Below are 21076 nucleotides of genomic sequence, written 5' to 3'. Positions count from 1 at the left end.
ACAAATAAAAAGTACTGATCTAATATTTGTCTGATATTTCATAACTAACAGTGACCTAACAGTCACGTTTCCTAGTGTAATGTTTGATATGAATGGGTCGAACTGCCAAGTCGTCGTTGATATGTGAAAGTAATCATGCTCTTCTGTTGATCTGAGTGAGGATCATAGAAAAAGATCTAAAAAGAGAGAGTTCATCGAGATTTTTGAAAGATAAATGTGCCATTTTTTCATTTACTAATGCAGCGTACGTTACTCCAAGGTCAGCGAAACCATATACTCTAATACGGTGTGAGTTTAATGATATCTAGTATCTCTTTTCATGTTTACCTTTGGCACACTTTGGGTACGACGGGAACCACCTTGCATACCCTCCCAGCCCGCCGAAAGTCAATGTTGCGCATTCAGTATAAATGATTACTTTCTAGACCCGTAGGTCTGTTCAGAACCGCCCCCTAAATCAGCAACAACACCGAAACTAATTCACAAAACTTCCTCCATCTGCCAAGTGCCAGGGACTGACACCGGCGGGGGCATCACTAACACTTAAAGGAATGACGCTGAACTTGTGGGAAAGGTCCCGGGACCCTGATGGTCTGATATAATCACAGGAGGACCATAAAAGCTCTCCACATCCGGACTCACTAACCCGGGTAACTAACGCCACCGTGTGCTGACGTCACACGGGGATCGATCTGTTTCCGGCACAGATGTTGCCAACCTCTCCCCAGCATTTGTTAGGGACCGTCCCGAAAGTTCTGCACACTCGCTGTCAACACTGTAAATAATCTGCAGATTGGAGTGACTAGCAGGTAGAATGAGCGTCAGATACATCCTCCCTTTTGAACCATAGGAATCGCTTTAAAGGCTATGAGAAGTGAACGCCGACCAAAATAATTACGTTACCTAGCTACCCAATGTTTATTTTGCTACGCGGTTTGTCACATACATAAACAGGCAGCTGGGAAGGCGTCACGATTTTGCCGCCAAACGTCTGCTTGGAGATTGCATGCTGATATTGTGAAACGGTCCCCTGATTTGATTACAGTTGGACACACGTATGTAGGTGGACCTGTCTCCCAACCCACGCACGGCGTGCGTAAAATGTCAGGACAGATGCGGCATGTTTACGGATTGTTATTGCTCTGCAAGATGAAGGGATCGGTAATCAAAATGTTGCCAGTTTTTGTATCACTGAAAAGCTGCCACCGAACCCAAAAATAACAGGTTCCCTTCTCTTCGTAATGTTCATAAATTCATCTCGCTCCACCCTTGAGTCCCCTATACTGCCTTGAGAAAAATATTGTTTTCTTTTTTCCAGAGAGAGAGAGAGAGAGAGAGAGAGAGAGAAAGAAAGATTGTATGTATTCTTGAAGTGTCCCCATGTCTTTCCGTTACAATAGTGTAACAGACACTGAACGCAAGTGTAAGAAACGCGTTTCTGACGCAATGGATAGCCTTTCAGCACCAAGGAGAAAGCTACGCGGAAGTTCCGACGAACCGGACTACAAGGCTCCAGCGGGCCGGCCCGCCGACCTCCTCGGCTACCGTAAGCGCGGTTTGCCCCCCACCCCACGCTTCCCCTGGCCTGGTATCCTTCTGTTTTCAACTTCTGGTGTCCGGTTCACAAAACGGTGGCTTCTATATAGCTCTTCGTCTCCGGGGTCCGGAACGTTGGGTAGCCTCTACCAAACTTCGAGAGGCGGCTGGCAAGAGTAGAAATTGGCCGAATAGAGAGATAACATGCCAAGGGAGATGGTGCTGCAAACTGTACTCTCTAGCAGACCAACTCCCTCGGCATGTTATCTCTGTATTTGGCCAATTTCTACACTTTCCAGTCGCCTCCCGAAGTCAGTTGGTAGAGGCTAGATATGCCTGGCAACCTTAGAACTTCCTGACTTAAGTTCTTCGTAAGAAATTTGCATACATACATCTCAAACTTCTCCTAAACTCTGACCAGGATTAAATACATCTACTATGATCATTCCACTTCAATAGGTTGCTTACTAAGAGGGATAAACCTGATAGTGAGTGAGTGGATGAAGAAAAAATATAGGAAACACCATTTGCTGTCATGTGCAATATTTATGTTGAGAAAGTTTCCAAAAAGTTTCGAAAATTAGTTCAACCGTGGTTCAGAATGACTTCTACCGACACAGATAAACTGTCAAGCTAAGCTACATGTTAAGATATTAGTATGGCCTAATCCTTGGCTTAGTCATGGATTATGTAATATAGTTCATGGTATATATCAATCATTAAAGGTCAGTAGGTGTGAACACATTGGGATGCTATGAATAGATTTCCTACATCATTGGCATTACAGAAGACGACATGACTTGACATTTTACGCTTCGTTATGTCATCAATCTTGTCACTACTTGTGACAAAATTTATGCGTAAATGCCCACACCAAATACTGATTAATGTTTTTGACATGCATCCTACAACTTTCAAAATTCAAAGTAAAACAGGCCATTTCTACCCTGAAAAGTTCAGGACTTTTCTATTCAGTAAGAACTGTATTGACAACTTCAGAAAGACAACATGGATTCTAAGAGTTAAGACATAAAAAAAGGATGCTAGCTTGTGACATTGATGTACTGACTGATAATCTGCTATGTGTAGTGATTAATACACAGGGCCCATATCCCATATATGCCCCCCTCCCCCTCCTTATGACATGAGAGATGGCCTGTTTGGAATCATTTGATCTGTCCATCTATCACACAGAGGTTGTTTATAAAGGTCATATCTCCAGTTTTCCACGTTCTTCTTGAAGGTCAATATTTTTTGTTTACTGGAAAAAAGTGCAAATTTTCCATCACAAATTCAGAGAAAATTGCTGGTGGAACAATGGTCAAAATCTGAGAATCTCTCTCTCCACACATCTGAAATGCAGTTTGACTAGCCTAAGAAAATTGTAGCTGATTGAGTAGATGGGCTTTGGCTAATATAGTACCATATGGTCTCTGTAAGTAGGCTATAGCTAAAACAAGGCATGTATGTGCTTTGTTATTAGAAAACGTACTGAAACCCATGATTAGCCTAGATTGTAATATGCTATAGATTAGCCCTTATTGTTTAATCTTATGATTTATTTTGCCTTTCTATTTTGTAGTTGGTAGTTGACCATATCAAGGACATTATACACAGTCTCTGACCATATGAAAGTCGCAGTACATTTTGTTGTCAATAAAGTACATGTATTCCATGTTTTAACCCTCCTGCTACTGCCCAACCTATGATTAACAGAAACTTCATGCCAAAGGTGTGTGTGTGTGTGTGTGTGTAAGTTAAAAAAAACCCAAAGTGTGTGGGTTAAAAAACCCCAAAGTGTGTAGGTGTGTAGGTTAAAAAACCCCAAAGTGTGTAGGTTAAAACCCCCCAAAGTGTGTAGGTGTGTAGGTTAAAAAACCCCAAAGTGTGTAGGTTAAAAACACCCAAACCAGCATTGCTAGTTGTTTTGCTAGTGGTTGATCTGAGTGGGAATTACCAAGGAAATGTGCATGTTTTTGCCCTGGGGATGTGTTTGACAAACCTATTACGTTATACCCGAACCTCTGAAGCAGCCCACGCCGCCTCTTCGCATGGTCGGATCCCATTAGCGACATTTAACAGATGCAGCTCAACCAATCACAACATATCGTGTTACCCGGCGGCTTCAAAAACATCTCCGGGCGCCACATTCGCTATTTCCTTTCTCTGACACTGAGTGGGATGTAATGCTTTCAACTACAGGTAAAAGTAATAAAGTAGTAGTGACGTGGGTGTCCTTGAGAGATTAGATAGGTTATGAAATGAAAAAAGCCTCTGCAATGATTTATGTAATCAAAAATATGCTCCATCTCACGTTACATAACATGCAACACACCTTTTCTATATCATAATGGTTATGATATAGGATAAAGGGCACAAAGCAGTTTTGTACTAGATGAATATTTCATAGCCCCAATATCCAATATGAAAAAATGCTAACTCCATGAATGCTCTTCCACATGTAGCACTATATATTGACTTCTATAGACACCTGCTGTATTGGGTAAGGTGGCTCTTGTTTTCATGGAATCGGGGTGGGATGCAGTGTTGCTGGGAAGACTGGCAGCGCTCCCTAACACCTTTAGTTTGAACTGCAGTACTTTAGTCTACAAGAACAGATTATTTACTCATCAGCGTCATCACTGTCATAAAAATGGAACCTTGCTTTGTCCTAATTAACATGGATTTTGTTGATGTAAAGGTTTTTGTTTTTCAACTCCATGAATAGAGTCTACAGATAAGACCATCTAAAGCTACTATCATGTAATTATTTTGCAGTGAGATCTTTATTACCTGTATTTGACAACATGTAGTAAGCAGCTCTTCCAGAACAATATCAGTCTAAAACTGATAACTCAATCATCTAATTCCTTATGTGGATGGAATGTAACCATTTCCTACCCAAAATCAACATTTACAGCTACAGGAACATTTCTCATATTATCCCCAAACCCTACCCTACCAACTGCAACCAGTATTGACAACATTTGCCTTTGCTGGAACTGTACCAAACATCCACTATATACATGTACAATGTACATAATCTCTCTAAACTGGCCACATGTCAGAATTACTGCAATGATGTTGAAACTATTTAACTTTCCTTGTTAAGCCAAACGAAAAACATTCTCTGTCAACTAAATACATCTGGGTATCTCATATTCTCTATTGCACTATTAAACATTACTTGGACAATTCTATTTCATTCTAATCAGTTAATGGGAAAAGTTGGTTGATTTCAAGCCTGTGTGTTCAAGGACTGTAGAATACAGGGGAGATGTACTAAGGGAAAAACAGAAAAATTTTGATTCCTGACTACCCTCAGTTTTGTAGACCAGCCCTTCTCCCTGTAGCCCAACACCATAGCCAGTAGTGGAATGGCTACCTAGTAGTAGTAGATTGGTTAATAAAAATGCATTTATCTGTATGTGAACTTCTACTGTGGTCCCTGATGAGGTTCTACATTTTATTAGGAATGGAACATCAATGTTGTTGGTTATCATCAGTATTCAACAGGCCAACACTACAACTGGTTTGCTGTTAAGATGCTACTGCACTGACAAGTTGCATCTGCTACAAAATTTGCTGTCTAGGACATCAAGTTAACAGAGAACTGCTGAGTCTCTTTCCTTGAGTGTGAAAAATATTTACATACTAATACTTGGAAATAAAACGTATGCAGAAAGGCTTCTGCTATGTCAGAACTGACTTTTGCTGCATCTTCACTGGAAGAAAATATCCTCCAATAACTGCAAATAAATTCAGATATTCCGCTTGGGTGGAAAATGTTAACAGTTTACTCCAATTTTCCCACAGTGATTTGCGGTCCCAGCCCTCCCACTGCCAACAGACGACCTCCCCTGATGGCATCCAGCGTCTGCACTGCCTTGCCACCTCCATCTACTGCCCCCAACACCTGAAATATAAATAAACAATCGTGAATTCGTTTCACCAGGCCGGTAAAGCACTGGGTATTAAGGTTCTTTGTACACAAAAAATACCTATTACCTGTATACACCTGGGAAGCAAAGCTGTTGGACAGGTGTATAAACTATTGCCCTGAAAAAGGAAGCAGAGGGACTTCCAAAACATTGGCAGTTAATTGGTATTGGTTGTGTACAAAGAACCCATATATAAACATACATCCAGAAATCTCAAATACCTGTTGACACAAAACTTACAAGCCCAGCTTAAGATTACAGATTGTTTGTTATTTTCTAGTACATTGTACATTTGTAGTATTAGTTATGTATGTACTACATGTAGTACATGTACATTGAAGGGGCACTACCAATCTTGTTATCTGTTGTAGTAAGTCCCTATGTCACAGTGAAAGGTTTACATGTATCTGCTGTTGCAATAGAATGAAAGGAGTTGCAAAAGCAAGTTGCTCCGGTCCTCTTCCATGACTTTTTGCAGAGAGAAGAGTTTGATACTGTCTAAGCACCCCCTATCTACCGAATGCAGTATTGCAGCAAAGTTGGTGCATTTTAATACAGCAATCAAGAAGGTATGTTTTTAACACTTTTTCACCATAAGGAAGTGCATATATTATCTAAGCCATATTTCATATCACTATTTCTGAACAAAGACATTTAAGACAGGACATATAGTGTGCCATCACAGACTATGTTAAATAGGCAAGTGAGACCAAACCGCAATGAGTGAAACATCTGTGACTGATTTGAGCTTTCATGAATAAAGAATGGCTCAAACAAGCAAACAAACAAACAAACAAACAAACATTTTCGTTCTTCATCTGTATGGCCTGCGCGCTGTTGGTTCCGCTGCCACCCGCCAGCACCACGTCGTGGTCACAGAACTGGGCGCAGTACAGGAACTCCCCGCCCTTCCCCGCGGGGAACGGTATCGTCTGCAGCAGGCTCCGCTCCTGGAAGTGCCACAGCTGCAGAGAGTCCTTCGCAACCCACGAACCTGTTAGCACTTTGTTGTCCTGCAAATACATACATTGAGGAAATAATCGGGAGTACCGGTATTAAACGAATTTAAAGAAACAAATGGGAAAGAGAAGGAACAAAAATCTTAATTTATAGGTAATGATGACAAAACACTAAATAGTGATTATTATACTAATTAACTCAACTATTATCTCTATTTAGTGTTGTGTCATCATCTTGTCTTATAAGTGTAAAGGCAGAATTTTCCAGTATGAGTATTCCTCTTACCTTGATATCCAGGGCTGGTCCGCAAACATGTGGCCCACCGATCACCCTCTTGGCACCTCCCTTTGTTCTGCGATCCCATATCTAATGTGGAGAAAAAGGTACTCAGTGTATATCTAAGTTTACTTATATGTAGAGCTGTGTACCTAAACAAATTTTAGGTACAGGTACAGGTACACAGGTTTAGGTACAGGTCCGGACCTGAACCTGTACCTGAACAATTCGACCAATTTATATGCTCTTCTGAACTCCTTCAATAACAAAAAAAACATAAATAAACTTGATAGTTAAGGTTTATTCTTTGTTTATGGCGAATGCTCAGATAAAATATAGGCTATATATATGTTTTTGTTTTCATGAACACACTGTCCTTACACAGGGACCCATTGTTAACCAGCTATTTACACATTTGAGGTCACAAATAGGCATAAAATTGGTGTGAAATTGTTTAGGTACAGTACCGGTACTGAGGGATTAGGTATTTTGGACCTGTACCTAATCAATTTTACCGGTACAGTATCGGTACTGCGTACCGGTACACAGCTCTACTTATATGCATAATAGAATAATGTATTAGATGATAAGATGATAAAATGACATTCAACAGAGATTCAGCTCTCAATTTTTAAGATTTTGATCTGTCTTGAAGTTCTTGTTTTTAGAATGATGAACACAAAACTTTCAAAGAAACCTTTTCGCCATCATATTCCTCTGTATGGCTTCCAGCCAAAACATTTTCTCATTTCCTGCACTGGTGGTTATGAATGTTTAGCACATCCTCTTACACAAACAGCATCCCACAATATCCTCCAACTGTCCATCACAACTGTCCATCACAACTGTCCATCACAACTGTCCATCACAACTGTCCATCACAACTGTCCATCACAACTGTCAATCACAACTGTCAATCACAACTGTCAATCACAACTGTCAATCACAACTGTCCATCACAACTGTCAATCACAACTGTCCATCACAACTGTCCATCACAACTGTCAATCACAACTGTCAATCACAACTGTCAATCACAATTGTCCATAACAACTCTGTCAATCACAACTGTCAATCACAACTGTCAATCACAATTGTCAAGCACATCTGTCCCTCCCCTCCCCACCTTGAGACTGTTGTCCCAGCCGGCTGTGATGAACATGTAGTTGTCTGTAGGGTGGAACTTGATGGCGTAAATCCTCCTGCTGTGTCCTGATGTCGGCTGGACATCCTCAATCAGAGGGTTGGGAGCCTCCAAAGTCTGCAACAGCTGAGGGGAGGGTCAAATTTAAAGGTCAGACAATTTGTAAATATAGAATACAACATGGGGTATTCCTCATTTTGCCCGAGGTATCAGCCTGACTTGCGGGAGTTTTCGAAAGCAGCACATGAGTCTAGGGAGAAATACGTTTGAATCGTTCTATGGAAGCCATGGAAGCCCGGGCCATACCATAAAGTTATCATGGCCCGGGTATGATATAAATAACACAAAATACAAGACATCACAGGTTCTGAAATACAGAAAAATGTTAACTCTATTTCATATTCAAAGACTAATCAAACTCTACTACTGGATAAATTACGGAGATAACTTACCGTAATTAATCCAGCAGTAGCGTTTGATCATTCCATATTGATTGTGGACGTAATACACATGTCCTGAAAAATTGGATAACTTCCTGCTGTTGAAATGTGTACGTTGACATCATAAAGTTGCACATACCTCAAAAGTCTTGCTATCATACATGCGTATGTGCCTGTCCTTCCCTACGGTGGCAAACACAGCTCCGTCCAGGTTGAAGTCCATGGCATTTATTTCATTCTTGTCCTCTGTAAAGGAAAGACAAGTTACATTGCAAGACTACAACAACCTGGGAGGCAATGTTGGGAATAACAGCAACCATCAGACAATGGCAATAATTAAGAAAACAGTAGTATGTGGGATCTGTATGGAAAAACATCAAAATGCCAGTGATGAAGCTGTGATGAGGTCGTGTGGCATAAATGGTAGCGTGTTTGGCTCAGGAGTCAGGACCAAGACATCCAGGGTTCGAACCCAACCAATGTCACTGATCTTGTGCCCTAGGGAAAGGCGCTTAAGCTTTACATGACTTTCCTCACTTCACTCAGGTGGAAATCAGTACCTAGCTTCAGTTAGGGACGTCCCTCGGATAGAACGTTAAATGGAGGTCCTATGTTTGGGGAGAGCCACACCCCACACCCCACTTATAAAAAAGAGTAGGTGTCTTTCCCGTTTCCCGGTGTGAGTGGTCCAAACCTTACAGTCTGTGTTAGACCAGTCAGGAGTCAGGACCTACCTAATGTAGACTGTGTGCACATGTCTTAAATGCTCACAGACTTTTAGTGTTAAACACAGGACCTATCTTGAAGTTGTAGACTGTATGCACCTGTCTGAAATGCTAACAGATTGACTGTAAGTGTTGGACTCAGAACCTACCTTGTAGACTCAATGTGTGCACAGATAGAATGTATTTAAAGTGTTAGACTCAGGATGTACCTTGTAGACTGTGTGTACAAATGGATAGACTATAAGTGTTGGAGTAAGGACCGACCCTGTAGACTGTGTGCACATGGACAGACTGTAAGTGTTGGATACAGGACCTACATGTACCTTGTAGACTCAATGTGTGCACAGATAGACTTTTATAGCATTAGACTCACGATCAGGACCTACCCTGTAGACTGTGTGTACACATGGATGTCTCCAGCTGCCAACAGCCAATGTTGCCATCAGCCCCAGCCTCCAGGATGATACCATTGTCCAGGGGGTGGTAACACAGGGACATGACCGCCAGGCCCCTCCGACTTGACCCCTTCTTCAGGGCAAGGGTCATCTCCCCATTCTCAGGGTTGTACAACTGGAAAATACAAAATAGAAAAGTCTTTATTGACACAACAAAAATACAGCAGAAACTTTTGTAAGGTCTTTTACACCTGTATACAAACAAGTGGAATACAAATGAAAGTTACAAAAAGTTACAAGTACATGATTGTATATTATGGATAAATCAACAAAAATGCAAACTTTGTCATCATGTTTTCATATGCTGTACATTTGTAAAACAGGTTTCAAAAGTGAAACTAGAGAATGTAAACTTGAGCTTCTTTGATAGCTGTAAGTTAACAGCTACATATATAAAGCCAGAATTCCAAGACAACATTCTTGTATAGAAAACAGTTTCTCTCATAACAAATAATCCTTTAAGCTTTGTTGACAGAAGACCTTACCACCCTATTTACCAGACAAAAGACACCCATTGTTAAGTGGTCCATCAACAGTTATCAATTACTACAAATGTTTCCCCAACATTTCTAGCAAAACTGCTCGTTTCATTTCTTAAAGATTTATGAAGGTCCTTCCCCAAAAAACCCCCCTACCCTGGTTGAAAGACAGTGTAGGGGGCTAAATCATTGCATAGGGGGTCCAAATCACAGTGTATCTGTATCTGTATAGCCAGTATAACCGCCCTTTGGTAGTCTCCACCAGACTTCTTTTGCGGGGTGAATAAATCATAGAAATCGGCCTAAAAAGGGTATAATTAATAAATTGACCAGAGAAGGTAGCCGGCAAGAGAAGCTCCATTTCCCCGCCATTTCGTGGCGTAACACACCAGCTTTGCTGGCACGCTGCACGGCGGCAGCTGGTTACATCACACCAACCGACTTGTTACACCTACCCCTTGAACACCTAACTCTAGACATTGTTAAAAGCTATCTAATGACAATACCCTTACACTCAAATACCTAGTGAGTACTATGTATAGCGTCCCCTTGAACTTGAATAGATTTACACAGTGCATACCTGTACTGCTCCATTGCCAAACCCCACAGCCAGCTGGTTTCCTGTGAGAGAGAACTGCAGACTGTAGGCTCCAGCTAACTCCCTCTGGACAGGGATGTGACTCAGGACTGAGAGCTTACTGAAGGGGTCCAGCTCCGGACTACTGATCTCCCTCCCGGCATCCAGGGCTGCCTCCAGACGTCTTCTGGCCATGGCACGGTCGAGAGACTGCTTAAGACAAAGCTTAAGACGAAACTAAGGAAAGATCGGTGCTTCCTCAGTTGTCACTGCATTCTGAAAACAGAATCAGTTCAAAGCTTTCAATACATCCAGTTTATACTCTCAAATTACACAAATAAACAATTTTTGTTTTCTTGCATTGTGCTTGTCACATTGTTTGGACACCTGTTATTGTACAAACAGGTGTTCTCAGTAAGGCTAGCCTAAGGAAATTATCATAATAATGTTCCATGTTGTTAAGGAGATTTGAGATTATTATCTGGTATTTAGGGATAGGGGTAATTGCTGATAATACAATGTGTCTGGTACACTTGCCAAAAAGGAGCTATTCTGAGGATACATGTAAAAAAAAATTTCATACAACTTTTAATGACTAGTACAAAATGTACATTTAATTGGTACAATGTTGAAAAGACCTTAACTGAAAAGTAGTAAACGTACAAATGATATCTTTCTGTGTGAAGTCTTACTCCAACATTCTGAGATATTAATTACGTATACTGGACTGCAGGTAACTAGTGCTACAGTCTGGATTGACTGCGTTAACTACAACCTCATTCAGTTTTAAGCTGCAGTAGACAGGCTCTTACTAAAGCCATTTCTGTGTGCCTCAGGCATCTTCAAACATACAGAGCATGACAATTTAATGTGAGTGTGAAGTGGCATATAGGTTACTGAAGTGGTTTTAAACAGTCATTGGGTGACTCTGGATACTATTCTTTGTAGCACAGCATACCGGTAAACAATGAAGAAACGAAAGGGCACTCTATGGAATAGAGAGTACAATTCTATAGAATGCTGGCATGAAAAACCCTTTTGCAAAATACAAATTTTTTTAAAATGCATGAGTATTCCCAACATAGAAAACCAATTCAACAACTTGTCAAATGCGATACAGTAACTTAGTTCTCAAAAAACCTTGAACCTTAACAATGACTCTGACACATTTGCATTTGTACACTCACCACCGACATGTACACACCACATTCAAGTACATATACTTCAGTGCAGCCCTTGACAAAGACATAGCAAACCATAAAAGCTCCTTCAGTAAATCTCACCGGATTTAAAGCAACCCCAAGTCTCAGATCACACGGCACCCGTTCAAGGCAAGAAAGTCACCTCATGAGGCCAGTGGGCAAAGCTGGATGTCTCACTGCCTCCACAGTGATTTAAGGTGCTGTTTATAATATACCGCGGGTTAGACCCAGCGGTCTGTAAATCTTTGATGAGTTTAACAACCAGCAGATGACGCCAACACCCTTCAACACGACAGAGGCCTCACTGCCGCTATTCTTCTCTCCTCGCTCACGACATTATCCCTCACAATTCCGGGATTTGTTCCTCGGGAGGCGGCTTAGAAACCGGGTTGACCTTCGCGACCCTCGATGGAAGACGGGGAATGAGATCACCCTCCAGAGTTGTACCAGATAAAACCCCGCTGCTCGGTGATATATTTGCTACCATGGCGACCATCACAGGTGCAGAAAACTGGCAGGAGACTTGAAACAAATGTACCCAAACTCGATCAATCAAACCCAAGGTTTGACAAAGGCTTTACGTGTTGCGATTGAAGTAATCCCTTTCTAGTAGATCTGCTGACAGGGCGGTTTTTGTTGCTCGAATAAAGAGCGTTTGTTCAATGGTTCAGAAGACATTTCTGGTATAATGAGAGTTAGATCACGGATGAATGGAAAATAATCCCGAGATTTATGTTTTGCGTCACAAAAAGATCATATTACAGTGAAGAATAAACTGCAATCATGTACTTACATACGCTGATGTATGCAACAATAGCACGGCAGGTTTTATTGTTTGCTTATGCCATGTTTGAATACTTTATACATTGCATATTCAACGCCTTGGAATAACAAAGTCATTACAAAATGCAACTACTATTGGACTATTGTACATCGTTAAATTTGTAACAAAAAGATATTTTCGGTCAACCAACTTGACTAGTATAATGTGATCTAGAACGTTCAAGTTCCTTATAATAATGTCATATATAATTGATGGTGGCTGCTGAAAGTCCCAATTATTCACTTGAACCTTTGAGAATTGTATTGACAAAGGCATAAGCAAACCATTTATAATGGTGGTCATAAATGCTTTTAGTCCCAGGTGGTCTAGACATATATTGGTTTATGGTTTGAATGAACAGTCAAAGATCACATGCTAAAAGCAGGAAGTCAGTATGTGCACATGGCTTCTCCTGAAAGAGGAACAATATCACCTTCAAACTCAGATTGTTCAAATTGATCCATTCAAGACTGAATTGCCCATCCACAGTTTTACCCAATCACGGCTTTGGTAAATGATTCTGGAAAGACCTGCAAACAATGTTGCATGCAGTCCAGTGTAAGACATGTATCTTGTCAATGATTCTGTGAGTTACATCAATGATGGTTAGACATCCAGGTAAAGATCAAGTAACTGGATACATTGTAGGTTCTATAAAGAATTGTATTATAATTTTTCATTCTCAGTTGTTCTACAAGTTGTTACATAAGTGCAGTTTAACAGTAGAGTGTTTGGCTCAGACCCAAGAGGTCCTGGGTTCGAATCCTGCCCAATGCCACCGATCTCGTGCTCTTGGGAAAGGCACTTTACACGACTTTCCTCACTTCAGTCAGGTGTAAATGAGTACCTAGCTTCGGTTAGGTCAGTTAGGGATGTCCCTCAGATTGGATGATAAATGTAGGTCCCATGTTTGGGAGAGCCACACCCCACGCGCAAGCACGTTAAAGAACTACTGATCTCATCAAAAAGAGTACGTTTCCCAGTGTGAGTGCTTCAAACCTTACAGTCCAGTCTTACGCAGCTTGTACGTATATATACAAAACTGGTGTGTTACGCCTAAGAAAGGCGGTTTAACGGTACGTTACTGGGTATGTGAAACAAACATTCAAACAAAGTTAAATTCTTAAGTTCTTGAGTCATTGAACAACCCTGTCACAATGTCATGTAGATCCTTGCATGGTACCGATCTGGGATAAAGTCACAATCACCCTTTTCAATCATAAAGTTTTCTCCTCCAGACTCCATTGTTGTTATACACCTGCCAATCACCCCTGTGTCCAGCCACCGCTGTGACAGATTTAGGACGGGGGTTTTCCATCATGCAGCGATAAGTAGGTGACAAATGTGTCACTTTTTACAGGCCAGAGGATCTATTTAATGGCAGTGTTTAGGACGTAAAGGTCGCGTGTGACCGATTCTTTGTGAGGGCTTCAAGACATTAATCAGTGAAAGCAGACTCAAATGCTTTGGTTGAATGCAATCACTCTGACAACTAAATACAATGCACATTGATATGAACTCAAGAGACAGCATTTGCATACATTATGGACCTTGCCTTTGAGACAGCATATAGTTTTGCTTCTTTGAACTGGTTGAAACTTCTGTCATAAGATAAAATGATGATAACGATAAAATGTTATGGAAGTGATGATTTATATAGATTTTACATCTAAATCACCTTGAATCTTGAACCTTCACGGTTCAAATCACAGACATCAGTTGCAGCCTTTAAGTGACCTTGAAGGTTTACACTGAAGAGTTTAAAAATAGTTTCAAAGGTCGCCAGGGCTGCATTTTTACTTTGAATGCATGGCAAACTTACATAAGGGAGTCAAGACAATGAACAGATCTAGCATACTAGTACAATGTATGTCCTCTTTTGGCAAAAATTTTTCTAAAAAATTCCCACATAAACCACACACAAGTAACCCAGGCTACCCAGAGGAAATGAAAGGATCACCTTTCTTCCAGGTGTGTATGCACCTGTGCAGGTAACTTAGCAACAGTCCAGCACTTCAGAGTGGCCCTAAAATGTCTACTGACAAACAGAGGGGCATTATCTGCTGCAAATGGGGTGCGAGAGGCATGCTTGTAGTACGTATTTTGAGGACACGGTGTTACCTGTGTAAACACGTGCGGCTTGCATGGGCCGTACATCCTTACTTGAAACACCTGTACTGTGGCATGCTTACAGGGTCTTAAAGATAAATCTCCCTCTTACAAATCTTAAAGTAAACTCATGTTTCATACAGGCTTCTCAAGTCCTGTTGTATTGAACCACGGTGGGTGTGTCCACTTAATGCTGTCTAAAGTAATCTACTGAATGGATAATCCTTAAAACCGTAATCTTGAGAAACATTCCTTTATGACATCTAACTTGTTACATGTACATATAACTAAGGGATGATAGTGTTGTCATTCCTTGCAAGACATTAAATGCTTTCTTGTGCTGACTCAAACTTTTAAAGATGTTTCTTTGAATTCTTAAATCTGAGGACACATTCACAACTAAGAACATACTTCCTACTTTGGGGAAGAAGCTATATATTATATATATATGAACTAAAGTGCAAGTCTAGTGCCAGTAGCTATATATAGACTGTGGCAGTTCCTTATGTGCAATCTGAAGCCTTCTGGAACATCGGAATTTTAAAAACTATCTGTGGCACTTTTTGTCAGGTTTCTGTAGAAAGCCAAATGCAGACGCGTAAACTTCAAAGATGTTGACGGACATAGACTTAATGATGGATGACAGAGCTAAGAGGATAAGCTTTTTGTCCTGTAAGGTTTGACCCATTCATGTGCACTCAATGGTAAATGTTCCTTTAACATCCTAACACAGCAACATAACTCAATGCCATTCACTTGACTGCTCCTTGAGTACAACATTTTCTTTCAGTTTGCCATTTTTCTATGCTCACAGTACTTACTAGGCTTATAAATGCAAGTGACAATTTGTCCAGAGCAACCGGTAAAGTTGCTCAAATACAGAGTCCCTTTTATCTGTGAATAGTTTCATCAGGTTGGTAAATCACAGGGTATTACAAGGCTCTTTAAGACTCTTCGTCGGCAAAGCTAAGCCAAGATTAGAGAAGAAAGACTCTTTGTATATGTACACAAAAACACAACCAATAGCAATTACCTGCCAATCTGCTACCTTCCTCAGGGCAATAATAACTGGATCTACTTCAATTCGATTCCACACTGTGACAATTATATAACCAGGCAGTAATGCACTGAAGAAGATAGGAGAACCACAATGTAAACAAACTTAAACTACTACCAAAACATTGGTACTCACCAGAGATCAGACAGTCCGCCAGTAAACAGTAATACAAAGACTTGCTTTAGTGTGAGATAGAATTAGCAGTAGACCCACCTCCACTTTGCCCTGAGAGTTTGCTGTAGCTGAGATGACTTTCAGTCCGTGTTGATCTGGGAGCCTTCAGAAGTTGGGACAGCTGCAAGGGGGACAGTTCAGTAACACCTGGGGGTGGGTTGGATGAGATGTCACGGCAAACATTCTGATTGTTTCATTCTTGAGCATTTTGTTCGAGTATGTTGCAGTAACATTTACATAGGCATGAAAAAAAATCAATTCAAAGACTTAGTCCAAAATGCAACCGTCTCAGAATTGTGGACGGTCCCTACTACCATTGTTTACCTGACAACTATTTAACATCTTCATAAATAAGTCATCATCGGACAATTAAACCATCAGTCAGGAACGAACACACACACAATTGTCAGCTCACAAAAAGAACCAATTATTTGTCTTCAAACAAAGTCGACATTTTTGTGGTGTCTTTTGTATGTATGGCACATGTATGACTAGGAGAACATCTAATGCCTGAGTCCCTAAAACATGGGCAAAGACCATGAAGAGTATATTTACTCTTTAGCTGTTCTCAACAAGTCTTTCTGACTGAGATGGTCTAAACGTTGCTTACAAAGCTACAATATACGGTGTACTGAACTGTGTCAACCCAACCTGTCACTGTACCTGATGTTATTACATTAATGTAGACATATGGCTATCAATTAATCCCAAGTATCTAGGTAGAACCAACACTGAGCAGTGCACTACATACATGTAACACTAGGCATGCTTAAGTGCATTTTGTTCACACTGTGAACCATACAAGTTATACAGTGGAACAAGAAACATTGAGCCATTGTGAGTTTTTGGGAAATAGCTTCAAGTTTAGCAATTAGCAAAATTAGATTCTCTGGTCTCTTATGACAATTCATAATGTTTGTTAGAAAATCCAAGCATGCGCAGAGCTTTGGTTTTGGCTATTTTTGGCATGTTTTTACAGGCTTTTTTATCTGGGTTTCTTTTTTGCACTGGTAATCTTTAATGTTGGGTTGGTACCAGTGCAAAAAAGAAAGCCCGATAAAAAAGCCTAAAAACATGACCAAAAATAACCAAAACACTATGGTTGGAGAGTAAGAAAATTTCAGAAAACCTCTTAAACTATAACAGTGGAAGGTAGATATAATAAAAACATATTTGATCATTGAATGGACTCTGGTCTCTTCATCTTTTCATGTGTATGTATTATATAAATACACCATTATCCTTTAAATTAAGATAACATTATAACATTAACCACAAATGTCAGACATGCCATTCTAAAGGGTAATGTTTCAGCAAAATAATGTGTTTCTTTTTTAACTACAACAACACAAAAGCTCTCACTTCAACAAATTAATATTTAATCAGTCTTAATTTAAACACTCAAACTTTCTCTTGGTGTGTACCTAGGTCAAACAATTGTCACCTTATTGATCACTACGTGCAAACACTTGGAGAGGACTAAAGCTCTAAAGGTGTGCAATATTATTGGAGTGTCAGGTGGTTGCCTAGGTGATGAAATTTTTGTCTATCAATTTTATTGACGAGCACGTTTTCAAATACATGGTGAAATGTTGGTGAGCTTTCAAATTCATGGTGGAATGTTGGTTAAGAGCTATTAAATATTGTAACAATGCTACATTGGAAAATTTTGCAAGCTTAAGATAAGACGTTAAGTTAACAGATATGTTACTAGTAAGTAGTAACCAATCTGGCCATTCTGAAATGAAGCACACATATACGTCACACTTCAAAGAAGCCACGTGACAAGCCTCACTGGGTCATTCGACAGAGTATTAGACCAGAGTGACTGGTCGAATTAGCTCTAGCCTAGGTGAGAGAATTTTTGTGTTGGACCAAAAGTTTTAATTTTAAACAATGTAACTATGTACCATGTACCAACACAGATGAACTTTCATGATAGTAAGTACACATATAACTTAACTTTAAAAGGAATCAGAGTGTGGGGAAACTGAGCAAAATCTTTTAACTTACACCTATCAACCTTTGGGAAGATGATTGTCAGAGAATGTTAATATTATTTTGTTGATATTGTCCACCCTGGATAACATTTGCTTGGACTGGAGATACTTTCATCCAAGGATTCCACTATACTGTTTAGAAGATTGGAGCCCACTGAAGGAGAACTATATGTCAGTCAAAAGAATACTATTGGTTTCCATAGCAATGCCCTATAACATCACTGGGACTAACTGATGGTGAGGGTACTCTTTAGAACATTAAATAACATTCACATAATATAGCAGATTTAACATATATTTGCTCTGGAATATTGTAATAGGGATAGAAGTTGAAACTACATATTTGCTTCCATGTTTTGGTTAGTACATACCAGGTTCCAGTCTGAATGCTGTACTCAGTCAACCAGCATAAACAGTAAAGCTCTGTAATTTGTAGTCAGGGAGCTGCAACCAGAAGGATCAGTATGTAGGTGTGGTGGCATTCAGTTTATATTAGAGAAATCTGAAAGGACTTTCTCAACACACTGTGACACTAATTTGACATGCATAAATAATATATCATTCACAAAGTCATATTTTGGCAAAAATTCTGAATTTTTTCCACCCTAAATTGTTTTCCTGTTAGAATCTTCAATAAGCTTGTGGCATGTTCTTGATTATTCTTACCTGTAGGCATGTTCTATTCCTAATAATTGTTGATGTGATTCTATATGCTCAAGTGTTAAGAATTAACACACATTATTGTGTAAAATTGTAGTAACTTCAAAAGCAAGGAGCTTCAAACTCCTTGCTTATAAGTTAGTATTTAGTGTCTAAAGTAATCTCCAAGCAGATCATACGGTGGAAAGACAGTACCCAATGGCCATAGGAATGTCCATGGCCATTAGCCACCGAATAAACCTTCTTCTAGCCAATGGATACGGTCTTGCCACCGTAGGATCTGCTTGGAGATCAGTCAAAATCCCCATGACCTCATGCGCAGGTATTAGTAAATCATCTGGACCTTTGTTGCAGAGTTTGGCCCACTTTACATCAATATCCTACACCAAGAAGATACCACAAGATCACCACCTACCTTTCAGAGTTGCGTCAGGCCAGCAGACATCTACTAAAAGGCGTAAAATCATCGAAATACCGGAAAGTCGACTGCACAGAATTTGTTGTCCGCGCGCTAGCAACAAAGGGTCAGTGGGGTTAAAGGTCAAGAGAACTCGTACCCAGGTTTACATCATATTCTTGGTTGCTGGGCGGAAAACAAAAAAACTAATTGCCTTTTTATTCTCAGAAAGATACTCCAATTTGTTCGTATGAGAGATGATATTATCAAATTTCTGTTTCAATTCTTCTTTTTGTTTCTCCAAGCTGTTAGGAATTCGTTGATTTCTGGGAACGAGACTATTAAGATGGCGCTGACCATAGCAGTTGGTGGGCGGGTCTGGAGAAAGTTTTTCAAAACTTTCCCTTTCCGATCAAACTCAGCCCTGAAAAGATTCCCTACTTGTAGAGCGAACGGAAGGCTATACAGTACAAGCAGCGACGTCGTGCTAGTCCGCAAGGATGAGGAAAGTGGCATCGCGACGGTTCGAATGAACAACCCTCCCGTCAACAGTTTGAACCCGACTCTGATGGTGGCCCTCAGAAGTTGTTTTGAAGAGCTGGAGAAAGACAAGACATGCAGAGCGCTCATCCTTACGTCACAGAAGCCTAAAGTCTTCAGTGCTGGGCTGGACATCTTGCAGCTCTATCAGGTGACACGGGAATATACGAAAATAGGGGTTGCAGATGTGTACTAGTAGTTCAGGTCAAGAAGGTTAAACACTTGTATTTAACCTCCTTGGTCAGGTACACTTTCGTTTGGGTCTAAAAGTATCTTTGGGAAGAAAAGATTGTACTTTATAAGCCACACTGACTTTTACTGAAGGAAGAAAGAAAGAAAGTGATCTCGATCCAGTTTAGCTCATTGAAGAGCTTAATCTTCCACTGGTCGTGACAGAGAAGACAGACGCTATATACAGTATTTACAGGTTCATTGTACCGGGGAAATTCCCCTAGCTCTTTTCGACAAGCACAATGAACAGTGGACCACAGTTAACGTCCCGTCCGAAGGACTGCGACCCTAAACAGTAGCGTGCATGTCGGGTGAGCGACATCAGCCGGGATTCGAACTCCCAACCTCTTAGTCCAGAGGCAGGATCGCTCACCACTGGACTACGCACGCTACGCTAAAAACATTGTTTTTGCTCAGTTTCTTCTTCCTCTTCTTCTTCTTCTTCTCCAAACAGTGACCTCTGACCTGAACCAATGTTGTCTGTTGCCATGGTAACTAGTGTTGGGTTACATCATGTTGCAATTTCATAGCAAGAGGGATTTAGACTGCAGTCACAAATGTTTTTGAGTAAGAATTAACAGAGCAGACCATATGCAAAGGTAAACATTATGCATTTGCCAAGTGTTTTTATGAATGACATCTTCTAGACACCACCAAATTGACAAGCTTTTGAAAAGAAGAAAGACTAAAGCGTGCTTCAACCATTTAGTTCAAAGTAGCAACATGTTCATTGTTCAGTCTTGAATAGTTTGATGCTAAAATATCTTTTCTACCACAGAAATCTCCAGACCATGTTGCTCAGTTCTGGGAGAAGGTCCAGGACATGTGGCTTGCCTTGTATGGATCCCGTCTGATTACCATGGCAGCCATCAATGGCCACTGCCCTGCTGCAGGATGTCTTCTTGGTCTGGCCTGTGATTATCGCATCATGGCAGAGGGAAACTTCAGGATAGGTAAACCTGCAGACTTCTGATCTGTATGTAGTAGTAGGCATCCTTCCATCTCGAAAGATGATGGTAGCACTCTAGGTCTGGTGTTGTGGCCGAGGACAGCGTTTGGTGTGGCTAATCAGCCCTATCCTCGCATGGCAGTCCCGACCACAGTTGGGATCTGTATGTGATTATACATGTATCCTATACTATCATGTTGGTAGTTACATGTTTAGAGCAAGGACGTTCTATCAAGATAGAAGGACGTTCTATCAAGATAGAAAGTCCTTGTTTAGAGTTAAAATTTTAGATGCAACACAAAAAGTTCTCTCACCTAGAGCTTTCAACCAGTCCCTCTGGGTCTCACAGTAGACTGGCTCCATTAGAAGATTCTAGGTGAGAGAACTTTTTGCGTTGCATC

The 21076-nt window shown here is 40.5% G+C and overlaps 2 protein-coding genes across 8 annotated transcripts in view; one reads left to right on the top strand and one right to left on the bottom strand.

Moving 5' to 3' along the window:
- Nucleotides 1-3293: 3293 nt before the first annotated feature.
- LOC109461608 (uncharacterized WD repeat-containing protein all2124-like) overlaps nucleotides 3294-21076 on the bottom strand; it is a 21068-nt gene continuing 3285 nt past the window's right edge. Inside the window, exons 1-10 of one of the 7 annotated variants that reach the window (XM_019757989.1) lie at nucleotides 18974-19147; nucleotides 18270-18342; nucleotides 15938-16045; nucleotides 10537-10809; nucleotides 9409-9592; nucleotides 8437-8543; nucleotides 7840-7983; nucleotides 6723-6803; nucleotides 6281-6490; nucleotides 3294-5452 (exon numbers count right to left, since the gene is read on the bottom strand). In XM_019757989.1, coding sequence (XP_019613548.1) covers nucleotides 5333-5452; nucleotides 6281-6490; nucleotides 6723-6803; nucleotides 7840-7983; nucleotides 8437-8543; nucleotides 9409-9592; nucleotides 10537-10728 — 1038 coding nt within the window. In that variant the 5' untranslated portion in view covers nucleotides 10729-10809; nucleotides 15938-16045; nucleotides 18270-18342; nucleotides 18974-19147 and the 3' untranslated portion in view covers nucleotides 3294-5332. Of the gene's footprint in view, nucleotides 5453-6280; nucleotides 6491-6722; nucleotides 6804-7839; nucleotides 7984-8436; nucleotides 8544-9408; nucleotides 9593-10536; nucleotides 10810-15937; nucleotides 16046-18269; nucleotides 18343-18973; nucleotides 19148-21076 lie in introns of those variants that run through there. The other 6 variants (XM_019758004.1, XM_019758019.1, XM_019757996.1 and 3 more) reach the window with 6 other exon arrangements.
- The window catches only part of LOC109461658 (enoyl-CoA delta isomerase 1, mitochondrial-like), a 4219-nt gene continuing 2338 nt past the window's right edge, over nucleotides 19196-21076 (top strand). Inside the window, exons 1-2 of the mRNA XM_019758042.1 lie at nucleotides 19196-19646; nucleotides 20505-20679. Coding sequence (XP_019613601.1) covers nucleotides 19206-19646; nucleotides 20505-20679 — 616 coding nt within the window. The 5' untranslated portion in view covers nucleotides 19196-19205. The remainder of the gene's footprint in view (nucleotides 19647-20504; nucleotides 20680-21076) is intronic.

The sequence above is a fragment of the Branchiostoma belcheri genome, unplaced genomic scaffold (assembly GCF_001625305.1).
Source record: "Branchiostoma belcheri isolate BF01 breed outbred unplaced genomic scaffold, Haploidv18h27 scaffold112, whole genome shotgun sequence".
Classification (NCBI taxonomy): domain Eukaryota; kingdom Metazoa; phylum Chordata; class Leptocardii; order Amphioxiformes; family Branchiostomatidae; genus Branchiostoma; species Branchiostoma belcheri.
Note: the sequence above shows the minus strand (reverse complement) of the source record. Positions and strands in the feature narration are given on the sequence as shown.